At 42.8% G+C, this 16,308-nt stretch overlaps 1 protein-coding gene across 1 annotated transcript in view; it reads right to left on the reverse strand.

Annotated features, from left to right (window-relative positions):
* grp (gastrin-releasing peptide) overlaps positions 1–14,576 on the reverse strand; it is a 28,906-nt gene extending 14,330 nt beyond the window's left edge. Inside the window, exons 1-2 of the mRNA XM_085974258.1 lie at positions 14,295–14,576; positions 5,504–5,751 (exon numbers count right to left, since the gene is read on the reverse strand). Of these exons, the coding sequence (XP_085830384.1) occupies positions 5,504–5,751; positions 14,295–14,451 (405 nt within the window). The 5' untranslated portion in view covers positions 14,452–14,576. The remainder of the gene's footprint in view (positions 1–5,503; positions 5,752–14,294) is intronic.
* Positions 14,577–16,308: the final 1,732 nt, after the last annotated feature.

Raw genomic sequence — 16,308 nt, forward strand, 5'->3', positions numbered from 1 at the left:
TAACCAAAATAGCTATTCTTCATGTCTGACATATTAGTTGTTGGTCTGCTATTCCCACATAAGGGACATCATAGCCAAGTGGGTCCTCTCTTCACCTGACATGGACTTTCTAGCATGAGTCATTGAATAGTAATCAGGAACAGAAACCCTGGATGATTTTCCCTACCCTAGTTCAGGAAGGCTGAGTACAACTCTTGTGTCCTACTATCTACAGTTGCGATCACTATCAGGGATTGAACTCTGGACCGGAGCTGAGCGGCGGACCTGCGAGAGGCACAGAGTCAGCGAGAGGAGGATAAAAAGAGCGTGGAGAGGAGGCCTGGGACCGGAGCTGAGCGGCGGACCTGCGAGAGGCACAGAGTCAGCAAGAGGAGAGAAGTAAAAAATAATCGAAGTGTGACATCACCAGAAAGCAGGTAAGTGATTGGTTGGTGAGTATTTCTCTCTTTCTCACTTTTTACCAAACTTAAACTTTGTGGTTTATAATTGCATATATAGTCTTTGTTGTGTGGCAGGGACTGCTGGTAAACAAGGGCCCTTGAGTATATCATTTAATTGTGTAATTGGTGGGATTGATTTGATTTAATTTAATTTGAATTAATTAAAGGGTAAGTCATGGCAGTACAGCTCGGCGCCATGGTATGCTCCTCCTGCACTATGTGGGAAATCAGGGACACTTCCTGTGTCCCTGATGACCATGTGTGCAGGAAGTGTATCCAGCTGCAGCTACTGGCAGACCGCATTGTGGCACTGGAGCTGCGAATGGATACATACTGGAGCATTCACGATGCAGAGGATGTCATGGATAGCACGTTTAATGAGTTGGTCACACCGCAGGTAAAGGCTGCACAGGCAGGAAGGGAATGGGTGACCACCAGGCAGAGTAGTAGGTGCAGGCAGGTAGTGCAGGGGTCCCATGTGGCCATCCCCCTCTCAAACAGATATACCGCTTTGGATATTGTTGAGGGAGATGGCTTATCGGGGGAAGACAGCAGCAGCCAACTTCCTGGCACCGTGGGTGGTTCTGCTGCACAGGACAGGAGGAAAAAGAGTGGGAGAGCTATAGTAATAGGGGATTCTATTGTAAGGGGAATAGATAGGCGCTTCTGCGGCCCCCCCCCGCAAACGAGACTCCAGGATGGTATGTTGCCTCCCTGGTGCAAGGGTCAAGAATGTCTCGGAGCGGCTGCAGAGCATTTTGGAAGGGGAGGGTGAATAGCCAGTTGTCATGGTGCATATAGGTACCAACGATATAGGTAAAAACCGGGATGAGGTCCTAAAAGCTGAATATAGGGAGTTAGGAGGTAAATTAAAAAATAGGACCTCAAAGGTAGTAATCTCAGGATTGCTACCAGTGCCACGGGCTAGTCAGAGTAGAAATAGAAGGATATTTCAGATGAATACGTGGCTAAAGGAATGGTGCAAGGGGGAGGGATTCAAAATCCTGGGACATTGGAACCGGTTCTGGGTGAGGTGGGACCAGTACAAACTGGATGGTTTGCAGCTGGGCAGGACCGGGACTGATGTCCTAGGGGGAGTGTTTGCTCGTGCTGTGGGGGAGGGTTTAAACTAAAATGGCAGGGGGTTGGGAAACTGTGCAGGGAGACAGAGGAAAGGGAAACAAGGATAAAAGCAAAAGACAGGAAGGAGAAAAGCAAAAGTGGCAGTCAGAGAAATCAAGGGTTTAAATCAAACATGGCCACAGTAAATAATAATTCTAAAAGGCCTAAGAGTGTTAAAAAAACAAGCCTGAAGGCTTTGTGTCTTAATGCGAGGAGCATTCATAATAAGGTGGATGAATTAGCTGCGAAAATAGATGTGAACAGATATGATATGATTGGGATTACGGAAACATGGCTCCAGGGTGACCAAGGCTGGGAACTCAACATCCAGGGGTAATCAATATTCAGGAAAGACAGGCAAAAAGGAAAAGGAGGTGGGGTAGCATTGCTGGTTAAAGAGGAGATTAACACAATTGTAAGGAAGGATATCAGCTCTGATGATGAGGAATCTGTATGGGTAGAGCTGAGAAATACCATGGGGCAGAAAACATTAGTGAGAGTTGTATACAGACCCCCAAACAGTAATGCAGAGGTTGGGGATGGCATTAAACGGGAAATTAGAGTCGCGTGCAATAAGAGCACAGCAGTTATCATGGGTGACTTTAATCTACATATAGATTGGGCTAACCAAATTAGTAACAATACTGTGGAGGAGGAATTCCTGGAGTGTAGACGGGATGGTTTCCTGGACCAATGTGTCGAGGAACAACTCGAGATCAGGCCATCTTAGACTGGGTATTATGTAATGAGAAAGGAATAATTAGCAATCTTGTTGTGCGAGGCCCCTTGGGGCGGAGCGATCATAATATGATAGAATTCTTCATTAAGATGGCGAGTGAAGTAGTTGACTCAGAGACTAGGGTCCTGAATTTAAATAAAGGAAACTACGATGGTATGAGGTGCGAGTTGGGTAGGATTGATTGGGGAATGTCACTCAAAGTGTTGATGGTGGATAGGCAATGGCAAACATTTAAAGATCGCGTGGATGAACTACAGAATTTGTTCATCCCGGTTTGGCATAAAAATAAAACAAAAAAGGTGACTCAACCGTGGCTAACAAGGGAAATTAGGGATAACATTAGATCCAAGGAGAAGACCTATAAATAGGCCAGAAAAAGCAGTAAACCTGAGGATTGGGAGCAGTTTAGGATTCAGCAAGGGAGGACAAAGGGATTAATTAAGAGGGGGAAAATAGAGTATGAGAGTAAGCTTTCAGGGAACATAAAAACTGACAGTAAAAGCTTCTATAGATATGTGAAGAGAAAAAAATTGGCAAAGTCAAGCGTAGGTCCCTTGCAGTCAGAATCAGGGGAATTTATAATGGGGAACAAAGAAAGGCAGACCAATTAAATACATATTTTGGTTCTGTCTTCACAAAGGAGAACACAAATAACCTCCCAGAGATGTCAGGGAACATAGGGTCTAATGAGAGGGAGGAACTGAATGAAATCAGTATTTGTAGGGAAATGGTGTTAGGGAAATTGACGGGATTGAAGGCCGATAAATCCCCAGGGCCTGATAATCTACATCCTAGGGTACTTAAGGAAGTGGCCCTAGAAATAGTAGATGCATTGCTGGTCATCTTCCAACATTCGATAGACTCTGGAACAGTACCCATGGATTGGAGGGTAGCTAATGTTGCCCCAATATTCAAAAAATGTGGTAGAGAGAAAACGGGGAATTATAGACCGGTAAGCCTGACATCGGTAGTGGGGAAAATGCTAGAGTCCATTATAAAAGATGTAATAGTAGAGCACTTGGAAAACAGTGACAGGATCGGACAAAGTCAACATGGATTTACAAAAGTTAAATCGTGCTTGACTAATCTACTGGAATTTTTTGAGGATGTAACTGGTAGAATAGATAAGGGAGAACCAGTGGATGTGGTGTATTTGGACTTTCAGAAGGCTTTCAATAAGGTCCCGCATAAGAGATTAGCGTGTAAAGTTAAGGCACATGGGATTGGGGGCAAGGTACTGACTTGGATAGAGAACTGGTTGGCAGACAGGAAGCAAAGAGTTGGAATAAACGAGTCTTTTTCCGAGTGGCAGGCAGTGACTAGTGGGGTACCGCAGGGATCGGTCCAAGGACCCCAGCTATTCACAATATATATTAATGATCTAGACGAGGGAACTAGATGTAATATCTCCAAGTTTGCAGATGACACAAAGCTGGGTGGGCGTGCGTGCTGTGAGGAGGATGCCGAGAAATTCCAGTATGATTTGGACAGGTTGGGTGATTGGGCAGATGCAGTATAATGTGGATAAATGTGAGGTTATCCACTTTGGTGGCAAAAACAGGAAGGCAGATTATTATCTGAACGGCAATAGATTGGGAGAAGGGGACGTGCAACGAGACCTGGGTGTCCTTATGCACCAGTCGCTGAGGGTAAGTATGCAGGTGCAGCAGGTGGTTAAGAAGGCAAATGGTATGTTGGCCTTCGTAGCGAGAGGGTTCGAGTACAGGAACAAGGATGTCTTGCTGCAGTTGTACAGGACCTTGGTGAGACCACACCTTGAGTATTGTGTGCAGTTTTGGTCGCCTTATCTGAGGAAGGATGTTCTTGCCATGGAGGGAGTGCAGCAAAGATTCACCAGACTGATACCTGGGATGGCAGGAATGACGTATGAGGAGAGATTGGGTCAATTGGGCTTATACTCGCTGGAGTTTAGAAGAATGAGAGGGGATCTCATTGAAACTTATAAAATTCTAACAGGCCTAGACAGACTAGATGCAGGAAGGATGTTCCCAATGGCGGGGGAGTCCAGAACCAGGGGTCACAGTCTAAGGATAAGGGGTAAGCCATTTAGGACAGAGATGAGGAGGAAGTTCTTCACCCAGAGAGTGGTGAACCTGTGGAATTCTCTACCACAGAAGGCAGTTGAGGCCAATTCATTAAATATATTCAAGAAGGTGTTAGATATATTTCTTAAGGCTAAAGGGATCAAGGGATATGGGGAGAAGGCAGGGACGGGGTACTGAGTTTGGATGATCAGCCATGATCTCATTGAATGGTGGAGTAGGCTTGAGGGGCAGAATGGCCTACTCCTGCTCCTATCTTCTATGTTTTTATGTTTCTATTCTGGTCTTTATGAATCAATTACACAAGGGCCCAGATTTTGTGGTGGTAATGATGACGAAACTGTCAGCGTTCACCATCATCACTCCTCTGAAAGGGACAACAACTTCTGAAATCAACGCATGCGCAGATAAACGCGAAAATCCAGAAGTTGCTGTCAGTCATTCCCTGCTCCTCCGCAGGTTGTGCTGTGGAACTCCCCAGAGCCGGCAATCAATTCAAATCACAGTTCCTGCCGAAAACTTCCGCTATTACGCTGGTATATCGCTGTTAAACTGCACCCCCCCCACCCCGAAAAAGATAAGCCTTGTCAAAAGTGGTGTAACTGGGTTTTTAACAGCGTATTGACTGCTGAACAACCGTTCTGGCCCTGAAAAACTAATTTTATATTTGTGGAATGTCAATTGTTTCCATTAATATGGTAAGAATTACATGGTTTTTAATATAATTTTTTTTTAAAAGGTTGTTTATAATATTTTAGCTTCTACCTTAATCCTATGTCCATGTCCCTATCTTTCTTCCACTCTCTGTAAAATTTATAAAAATAAATTATAATCTGTGCATTTTACTTCCTGGTTTGCTGCCTGTGAGAATTCTTCAATGTGATTGGCTGCTTAGCCTGCTTGGTGACATCACTGTTGTTGGATGCTGGAGATTCACTTGATGTGGCACCAGATTTAAACTAAGGTTGGGAAAGCTGAAATTTATGCCACAGAGACCACTAGATCTTTGTGGGCAGCTTTCTTCAAGGTCAGCGGCGAGCGCTGTCACTTTGCTGCTGACCGCAATTTCCGGGTCGATCCTCTTTGCCAATGAATCAGGAGAGCTGTCTGTTTTTTTTAATTGGGTTTTGAACACTTGCCTCTTTGAAGTTGTCGTCAGTTGTCTGCCATGGCTTCTTGTTAAATACTGGAAAGTCTTCTCTTGTTTGCTGAACCTTTCTGGATGTAGTTCCTTCCCACAAACTTAAGAAATTCTTGGCCATCTCAGCCCATTGCAGGTTTTCTTCTGGCTGCTTAGCGTGTACAGACAGAACTGGATATACCATGTTGTCGCTGTTGGCGTAGCCATAAAGGGCATCATCAATGCTTTTTTTCCCCATCAAATGACCTTTAAAAAAACAAGGAGATTTACACTAAAATTACAGTACCATATAGGCATTATAGGCAGGAGTTTAATAAAGTTACTCTGATTTCACTGGTTCTCTGCATCCTCTTCCAGGATCTTTCACCAGAAGCGACAGGGGACATAGAACATGTGTGCACTAATATGGGTGCCATATTAAAATTAGATGCAAATAATAAATGAATTTCCCATTATTTTCATCCAAGCAACACTTAGTGGTGAAAATGCACTTCGGGCATCCAGTTTTCTTATGGTGGGTATTTAAAATTTAAAGCACCGTCTTAGCCTTCGCAGTTGATCACAGAGCTATTGAGGCCTCTTGCAGCCATTTTCCTGCCCCACCAAGAGGATACCAAATCCCCCACCATCAACATCCTGGGGGGTCACCATTGACCAGAAACTTACCTGAACCAGCCACATAAATACTGTGGTTACAAGAGCAGGTCAGAGGCTGGGTATTCTGCAGTGAGTGACTCACCTCCCGACTCCCCAAAGCCTTTCCACCATCTACAAGGCACAAGTCAGGAGTGTGATGGAATACTCTCCACTTGCCTGGACGAGTGCAGCTCCAACAACACTGAAGAGGCTCAACACCATCCAGGACAAAGCAGCCCGCTTGATTGGCACCCTATCCACCTTAAAAATTCACACCCTCCACCACCGGCGTACTGTGGCTGCAGTGTGTACCAAGATGCACTGCAGCAATTTGCCAAGGTTTCTTCGACAGCACCTCCCAAACCCGCCACCTCTACCACCTAGAAGGACAAGGACTGCAAGTGCATTGAAACACCACCACCTCCAAGTTCCCCTCCAAGTCACACACCATCCTGACTTGGAAATATATTGCCATTCCTTCATCATCAATGGATCAAAATCCTGGAACTCCATACCTAACAGCTCTGTGGGAGTACCTTCACCACACGAACTGCAGTGATTCAAGAAGGTGGCACACCACCAGCTTCTCAAGGGCAATTAGGGATGGGGAATAAGTGATGCCCACATCACGAGAATGAATTTAAAAAATACTAAACTCAAGCTGCTACCATAAGTATAACAGTGCTGTTAGAGATAATTTAATGCACTTATTGTCAAAATTGGGATTCAATAACAGTTGTCAATGCTGTCAAGAGGATTCTAAAAAGCCATGGTTTCAATTTTTTCAATAGAATTAAACATTATTAACTACAAAAGTAACTGAATTTTTTAAAATCCTAATCATGTGTCACTCCATCATATACAAATGCAGAACAGAATATGACAGTTTTACAATTTTGGGATCTTAATTACACAATTCCTAGCAAAGATCCACTAAAAAAAAGCTACTGAAAGAATCCCAAACACCCAGAAGGCAACTTATTGAAGATGAACAATGTAAAACACATCTCCAATATATAACAAATTAAGTAAATCAGTTCTTGCGCCTTTGAATGCACAGCGGGCCAATCGACATTAAAGGAAAGGTTTATGTTTAAGCTGTAACCCTTCATCAGAATTTCCAGCATTTCCTTTTTATTTATATTTCACAGCATTCCTGATTCATTTTTCACTCTTTCTTCTACCTGTGAGGAAAAATTACAATTTTTTCTAGTTACAAGCAGCCAGCTGCAAACCCTCAATTTGAGGTTTCCCAGCAAAAGGAGATCCTCTTCATTGATGTGCGGCAGATTTGTTGGTAGGTAGTCCTTTACAGTGAGGTGTGAACTATCATTTTTTGTGGTCCTTGCTGCCTATCTTGGAGCTCCAAAGCAATTTCAAAAATTCAGTACTGACAACACTCACACAGTGCTGTATCTACTTTGCTCTAGAACAGAATGGCATTTTTCCAGCAGTCCTACCACATGGTTGGAGTCAAACAAATGCAGTCCAAATGCAAGTACTGAGTACCACTGTAAAGTTTCTATCAAGATAACATATGGAAGAGGTACCAATGGAGCGGTGTTCATTGGTTGACAGCGCTCTCTCACACCTGCAATCAGAGTGTCTGTGGAAAGCTGGACCCCTCCACCCAATTGGTTTGTAAGAAAGAACTTGCATTTGTAAAGCACCTTTCACATCTTCAGGTAGTCCCAAAGCACTTCACAGCCAATGAATTACTTTTGAAATGTAATCACTGCTATTATGTAGGTAAGCATGGCAACCATACTGTATATAAGTGACCAGTTAATCTGTTTTGGTGATATTGGTTGTGGGTATAAATAATACAATATTAAGAATTGCAACAAAAACCGTAGGAAAAACAAACTTTAAGCACAGTAAATTTGAGCGGCCTTAATCCAGTCATCATAGGACTTGGCAGCAACACATAAATGCTCCTAATTAGGCACAATTCACAATTTCACTGAGAGAGCCTACATTCTGGCTTGTATGAGAAATGGGGGAAAATAGGATCAGTAGAGGTCCTCTTTTGGGGTCGAGGGTGCGCCTAATGCAACTACACCCGACCTCAATGGACGGAGCCCGTAAACCTCTCATTGTGATTAACAGCTCGAACTGTTATTACAAACATCAACAAAAGGTGGCGCAAGACGATCACCAAAAAAAAACTGTAACAGTGGGATGCAACTGTGGCGTTCTTTAGGGTCACGTAAAAATCAGATGTGATAATGTGCAAAATATCATGTGTAATTCATGTGACCAATAAATTGCACGTTTAAAAAAGTCCGAACTATTCTGCTGACAGCCTTTTAGGGTTCGGAAATTTGGCATGAATACAGAGAATTGAAAAAGTAACGCTTTCTATATGAATTTACACGGATAATTAGTTAAATATTATTGCTGAGTGTGTTGATATGCGGGCGATGGTTGGATCCAGTTGTCTCACTAGCAAATTCTATGTTACTGGGGTACTACTTTTCAATTGATTATAAAATAAGTTAGCTTGTGTTTTCTGGTCACTGAACGGGTCTGCATCTGTCCTGTGTTCTCGCCTTACACAGACACTGAAATTACCATTATACTTTACGACAAAGCGCCTTGGGACATTTTACTACGTTAAAGGCGCTATATAAATACAATTTTTTTTTTTGGGGGGTGGGTTGAAATAACGGCTTATGGGGACGTTGAAAATCCTAACAGCAACTGAAGTACCGAATTCAAGAGAAGGAAAGACATTTATATAGTACAATAATGAGAAGCTATTCACCCAAAGGAAGCACTGGCGTTCATTTTACTCTGGAATGTATGTTTTTTTCTTGCTGTGTTCTTTACCCTGAAGGGAAGGCCAAATCCTTCAGTTCCATAGCAAATTAGACCAAGCTGTGGGAGAAGGGGAGGTCAAATATAGCATTGCCCGCTGTGTAACAGCTTAGACCGGATAGGTCAGACGATTGTTCACCTGCTGAATCTTGAGGTCCTTGGGGTGCGTATTGCAGGTTACAGTTATTGTGGCACGGTTAAACCTTCTATTAAAGAACATAAGAACATAAGAAGTAAGAGCAGGAGTAGGCCATTTGGCCCCTCGAGCCTGCTCCGCCATTCAATATGATCATGGCTGATCTTCTACCTCAACTCCACTTTCCTGCACTAGCCCCATATCCCTTGATTCCATTAATATACAAAAATCTATCGATCTCTTGCATATACTCAACCACTGAGCCTCCACAGCCCTCTGGAGTAGAGAATTCCAAAGATTCACCACCCTCTGAGTGAAAAAATGTCTCCTCATCTCAGTCCTGAATGGCCCACCCCATATTCTGAGACTGGTTCTAGACTCCCCAGCCAGGGGAAACATCCTCCCAGCATCTACCCTGTCAAGCCCTGTAAGAATGTTGTATGATTCAATGAAATCACCTCTCATTCTTCTAAACTCCAGAGAATATAGGCCTAGTCTACTCAATCTCTCCTCATAGGACAATCCCCCCCATCCCAGGAATCTGGTGAACCTTTGTTGCACTCCCTCTATGGCAAGTATACCCTTCCTTAGGTAAGGAGACCAAAATGTACACGATACTCCAGGTGTGATCTCACCAGGGCCCTATATAATTGCAGTAAGATGTCTTTACTCTTGTACTCAAATCCTCTTGTAATAAAGGCCAAAATACCATTTGCTCTCCTAATTGCTTGCTGTACCTGCCTGTTAACTTTCAATGATTCGTGTACAAGGACACCCAGGTCCCTCTGAACACCAATATTTCCCAATCTCTCACCATTTAAAAAATACTCTGCTTTTCTATTTTTCTTACCAAAGTGGATAACTTCACATTTCTCCACATTATATTCCATTTGCCATGTTCTTACCCACTCACTTAGCCTGTCTATATCCCCTTGAAGCCTCTTTGCATCCTCCTCACAACTTACATTCCCACCCAGCTTTGTATCATCAGCAAACTTGGATATATTACATTTGGTCCCCTCATCCAAATCATTGATGTAGATTGTGAATAGCTGAGGCCAAAGCACTGATCCTTGCGGTACCCCACTAGTTACAGCCTGCCAACCTGAAAATTACCAGTTTATTCCTACACAAAAGATTATTGCTTAAGATAAGAAATCACGGGATTGGGGGTAATACTCTGGCATGGATAGAGGATTGGCTATCTAACAGAAGGCAGAGAGTTGGGATAAATGGTTCATTCTCAGACTGGCAATCAGTAACTAGTGGTGTTCCGCAGGGATCAGTGCTGGGTCCCCAACTCTTTACAATCTATATTAATGATTTGGAGGAGGGGACCGAGTGTAACATATCAAAGTTTGCAGATGATACTAAGATGGGACGGAAAGTAGTGAGCGAGGAGGACATAAAAAACCTGCAAAGGGACATAGACAGGCTAAGTAAGTGGGCAGAGATTTGGCAGATGGAATACAATACTGGAAAGTGTGAGGTTATGCACTTTGGCAGGAAAAATCGTAGAGCAAGTTATTATCTTAATGGCAAGAAACTGGAAAGTACTGAAGTACAAAGGGATCTGGGGGCCCTGGTGCACGAAACTCAAAAGGTTAGTATGCAGGTGCAGCAAGTGATTAAGAAGGCCAATGGAATGTTGGCTTTCATTGCTAGGGGGATAGAATATAAAAATAGGGAGGTATTGCTTCAGTTGTACAAGGTATTGGTGAGACCGCACCTGGAATACTGCGTACAGTTTTGGTGTCCATACTTAAGAAAGGACATACTTGCTCTCGAGTCAGTACAAAGAAGGTTCACTCGGTTAATCCCGGGGATGAGGGGATGGACATATGAGGAGAGGTTGAGTAGATTGGGACTCTACTCATTGGAGTTCAGAAGAATGAGAGGCGATCTTATTGAAACATATAAGATTGTGAAGGGGTTGGATCGGGTGGATGCGGGGAAGATGTTCCCGATGATGGGTGAAACTAGAACTAGGGGGCATAGTCTTAGAATAAGGGGCTGCTCTTTCAAAACTGAGATGAGGAGGAACTACTTCACTCAGAGGGTGGTAGGTCCATGGAATATGCTGCCCCAAAAAGCTGTAGAAGTTACATCATTACATAAATTTAAAACAGAAATAGACAGTTTCCTAGAAGTAAAGGGAATTAAGGGTTACGGGGAGCGGGCAGGAATTTGGACATGAGTCTAGGTTCGGATCGGTCATGGCCCTGTGGGTAGCGGAGCGGGCCCAGGGGCCATGTAGCCTGATCCTGCTCCTATTTCGTGTGTCTAATTCTGTTAGATTCAGGAGATGGTTCTGTGATAGTGGATTGGCGGTTAGGATCAGATCAGCCATGATCTTATTGAATGGCGGAGCAGGCTCGAGGGGCCGATTGGCCTACTCCTGCTCCTATTTCTTATGTTCTTATGTTCTTACTCACTGTTTTCTGTCCGTTAACCTATCCTTAATCCATGCTAGTATATTACCCCCAATCCCATGAGCCCTAATTTTGTTTAATAACCTCTTGTGTGGCACCTTATTGAATGCCTTCTGAAAATCCAAATACACCACATCCACAGGTTCCCCCTTATCTATTCTGCTAGTTACAACCTCTCAAAAAACTCTAACAGATTCATCAAACACGATTTCCCTTTCATAAATCCGTGTTGACTCTGCCAATCCTATTATTATTTTCTAAGTGCCCTGTTACCACGTCCTTAATAATAGATTCTAGCATTTTCCCTACTACTGATGCCAGGCTAACTGGTCTGTAGTTCCCCGTTTTCTCTCTCCCTCCTTTCTTAAATAGTGGGGTTACATTTGATACCTTTCAATCCGCAGGAACCATTCTAGAATCTATGGAATTTTGGAAAATGAGGACCAATGCATCCACTATCTCTATAGCCACCTCTTTCATAACCCTAGGATGTAGGCCATCAGGTCCAGGGGATTGTTTGGCTTTCAGTCCCATTAATTTCTCCAGTAATGTTTTTTTACTAATACTAATTTATTTCAGTTCCTCATTCTCGATACACCCTTGGTTCTCCATTATTTCTGGGCAATTTTTTGCGTCTTCTTCCATGAAGACATACACAAAGTATTTGTTTACTTTCTCTGCCATTTCCTTATTCCCCATTATAATTGCTACTGTCTCAGCCTGTAAGGGACCCACATTTACTTTCGCTAATCTTTTCCTTTTTAAATCCCAATAGAAGCTTTTACAGTCTGTTTTTATGCCTCTCACTAGTTTACTCTCATATTCTATTTTCCCGTTCTTTATCAATTTCTTGGTCCTCCTTTGCTGAATTCTAAATTCCACCGAATCCTCAGGCTTACTCTTCTTTTTGGCACCATTATAAGTCTCTTCCTTTGATCTAATACTATCTTTAACTTCTCCTGTTTGCCATGGTTGGACCACCTTTCCTGTGGGGTTTTTGTGCCTTATTTGTTGTAAATTATGTATTAATTCTTTAAATGCTAGCCATTGCTTCTCTACCATCATATCTTTTAATGTAGTTTCCCATTCTACCTTAGCCAACTCGCCCTTCATACCTATGTAGTTTGCTTTATTTAGATTCAAGACCCTAGTTTTGGATTTAACTAAATCACTTTCAAACTCAATATAAAATTCATCCCTAAAGGCTCCTTTACTATAAGGTTATTAATTAACCCTTTCTCATTGCACAGTGACGCCCAGATCCCATAAGCAAATTTAAAAAAACAGATCTAAAATAACCTGTTTCCTAGTTGGTTCCTCAACATACTGATGTAGAAAACTATCTTGCATACATTCCACGAATTTGTCCTCCACACTACTACTACAAATTTGGTTTGCTCAGTCTATATGTACATTAAAGTCCCCCATAATTACTGTATTACCCTTGTTACATGAGCTTCTAATTTTCTGATTTATACTCTGTCCTACATTACAACTACTGTTTAGGGGCCTATAAAAAATTCCCACCAATGTTTTCTGCCCCTTGCTGTTTCTTAGCTCCACCCAGGCTGATTCCACTTCTTGATTTTCGGAGCTAAGATCCTTTCTCTCTACTGTCTTTATCCCATCCTTTATTATCAGAGCTACCCCTCCTCCTTTTCCATTTTGCCCATCTCTTCTAAAAGTTAAGTATCCTGGAATATTTAGTTCCCAACCTTGGCCATGTGTCTCCATAATGGCTATTAGATCAAACCTATTAATTTATATCTGCGCTATTAATTAATCTATTTTGTTGCGAATGCTTCCCGCATTCAGATATAGTACCTTTAGCTTTCAGTTGTTTCTATTTTTCCCTGATGTCACCTTAGTCACTGATGCCTTATTACCTTTGTTACTCTCTCTGTCCCTTCCTGACCCACTCTGCTTATTTTTTACCCAAAACTCTACTCTGCTCTAGAGGTTTCTCCCGCTGCTTTTAAATTTACTCTTTCCTGAATTCTCCACCCCCCTCCCCCTCCCACTCATTCGTTTAAAGCCCTGTCTACTGTCCTAGTTATTCGGTTTGCCATGACACTGGTCCCAGCCCGGTTTAAGTGGAGCCCGTCCCAACCTAACAGCTCCCTCTTTCCCCAGTAGCGGTGCCAGTGCCCCATGAACTGACACCCCTTCCTCCCACACCACTCTTCCAGACATCACTGAGTTTCAATATTCACCCTAATCCTTGCGCTTGTTTGAAAAATTAGTGCAAAAAAATAGTTCAGTTAAACATTCCTGCAGATGTAATGTTGTTCTGTGCGAGTAGGTCGATCGAGCACCAAATTTATATCTTAAAAAGCACCGCCAACAATCGACGAGGCGGTAAAACTGCTTACGAGGATGGAAAAGGGGACAAAGTTGTATCAGATTAGAGACAGCACACAAACAAATGAGCACCCGCGGAATAAAGCGCCGCTCGCCTGTACTGAAATTAAAAAATACATTTTCAACAACAGAGCTTTGTACTTTCAGTAAAATGCAAGTGACGAGTCCGACCCAGCGACATCTGAGAGGGGGGGGGGGGGGGGCAAATACACGGTATCCTGTAATCAATTACCTCGCCCCGCATTCAAGGGAGAAAAGGACGTAAAACATCAACGACTGGTTTAAGAAAAGACAACAAATAAGGGAATTCAATGTCCAGTCTGCCTCTTGTTAATTTCGAGAATCGAGTACATTTCCACACGGATCTGACCAGCAGAGTTACAGCAGTAAAAGCGGATACTCACCCACCGCCCAGTGACTGCCCCTGGGGAACATCTTGGACAAATTGTCTTGGTTTTGAACAGGAGCTGCGAGTCCATAGTGGACTTTAGAACTTGTAATACTTAAAACTATCAGAGAAAAGAGCAAACGGTGTTTCCATAAAATAAATTCAGCCCCCATCTCACTCTAGTAGCACACGAATCTCCCTCTCTCCCTCTCTCTCTCCTAGTCTGGAACTGCACTGTCCGGAGTGATTCAGAAGGAGCTTCCTTTCCCCCCCACTCTTCACTTACAATAGATGATCTCTGTCTCCCTTCAGCTGTGAGCGGAATATATAAGCAACTATGACGAAGTCGCGGCTAGCTGACAAAATTAAACTAGCTGACGATCGCTTACGTGAGTTTTTTTGTGTAGTATAAATCAAGGGTTACGTTATCACCCATCTCTACTTTGGAGTGATTTATTGTGAGTTGTGTCTGCCAAACACCGGATACGTTGGCATCATGCCTCCACGGGGGATACAATTGGTTTTTTTTTAATTTTAGCAAATTGATCGACATTTTCCACCGTGGTGACAGAACGCAGTGGAAAAACACAAGTGCTTTGTGTATTTTTGTTTCACTGTCCTTTATTAAATCCACAGTAAACAACCGTCTCCGCCTGTCAGCCCTTTCACTGACAGCCTTGCCTGTAATGCTGTTAACAGGTCCTTATTAAGTGGCGAGTTGTTGTACAAAAAACCCAGCGTGTGTCTATTAAACACTCTTTCTGGCTGCTGGTGATACAGCCCATCTCTCCACCCACATTCTAAAGACGGTGCTGAGAGCAAATCCTAGGTCATTCGCGGTTTATTTACCCCGATAACTTATGGCGAGAGATTTGCAATTTACCAACACCTGCAGCGAAAACTGAACAAAGCCGAAAGCCCAGCCATTCCACGATAAATCACACCCTGTGGGACTTCAGCGAGGGGCCATCCAGCCTGACTCGTTCACTCCTTGCTTTCCAACTTTAAAATCACCTGGTCTATTAATGTCCCTCCTTTATTTCTGTTTTTATGTATACCTTAGTTTTCTCACACCTCCCCATCTCCCAGTGCCTTGCTCTTTTTTTAAACTCTGTTCGCCTTTCTCTTGTGTGTGTTTTTCACGAACTCCACTTCCTTTCCTCATTATTTACTCATCATCCCCTTGTTTGTTTCTATGTTGTTGTTTTTCAATCGCTATTCCCCCAGTTTTCATCATTCTTTCAGTCGCATTATACTGATGTTTAAATTATGGCCCAGTCAGCGCAGATAATGTGAGAGTTTGCTTTATAAGTAAACGCCTGTTATTGGTGAATTCGGGAGGATAAATATTGTCAATTTTACACAGAAACCATTCTTTATGCTTATTAATAGAGTAAGAATTTTCGGAAGTCATTCTTCGAGTGAAAGCTGTGGTATTGTAGCATCTGAACGACTATTGCCTCCCGTCAAAGGTCTGCAAAGCAATCCTTTCAAAATTGTACTTTAACCCTTTGAATGTTATTTTTCCCGACACAACGATTTTTCCCGGTAACTCGCGCATTCCCAGATGTACGGGTTCTTTTGTACTTTACTATTTTCTAGTGTTTGATAATGTTTTTTCCCTCCTGTTTTTAGGGCGAGATTACAATTCACAGGTTTCCCGATTTACTTGTCTGGGTAATTCAGTTGTTCTAAATTCACTCTTAAATCATCTTATCTTGCATTAACTCTCAGAGTAAACTATTCCCTGTAGCAAAAACAGGAAATGGTGAAAACACACAGCAGCCCAAAGAGAAGAGGGTTAATGTTTTAGGATGGACCCGTTTATCAGAACTGGCCCCGCCTAAATGGTCAACCCAATTTCCCCTTCAGATCCTGACTGGCCCACCGCAGCATTGCCAAACTTCCAGCATTGGACGGTGCCCTTTGCTAATTCTTCGAGTTTATTAATATAAGTAATCATCAAGCAATTACTCTGAAATTGAGGATTAGTCTATCAAGTAACGAGTTCTATATGCCACTTTAAATAA

The sequence above is a fragment of the Somniosus microcephalus genome, chromosome 2, assembly GCF_052327205.1.
Source record: "Somniosus microcephalus isolate GS21.2 chromosome 2, FLI_Smic_1.0, whole genome shotgun sequence".
NCBI classification, from domain to species: domain Eukaryota; kingdom Metazoa; phylum Chordata; class Chondrichthyes; order Squaliformes; family Somniosidae; genus Somniosus; species Somniosus microcephalus.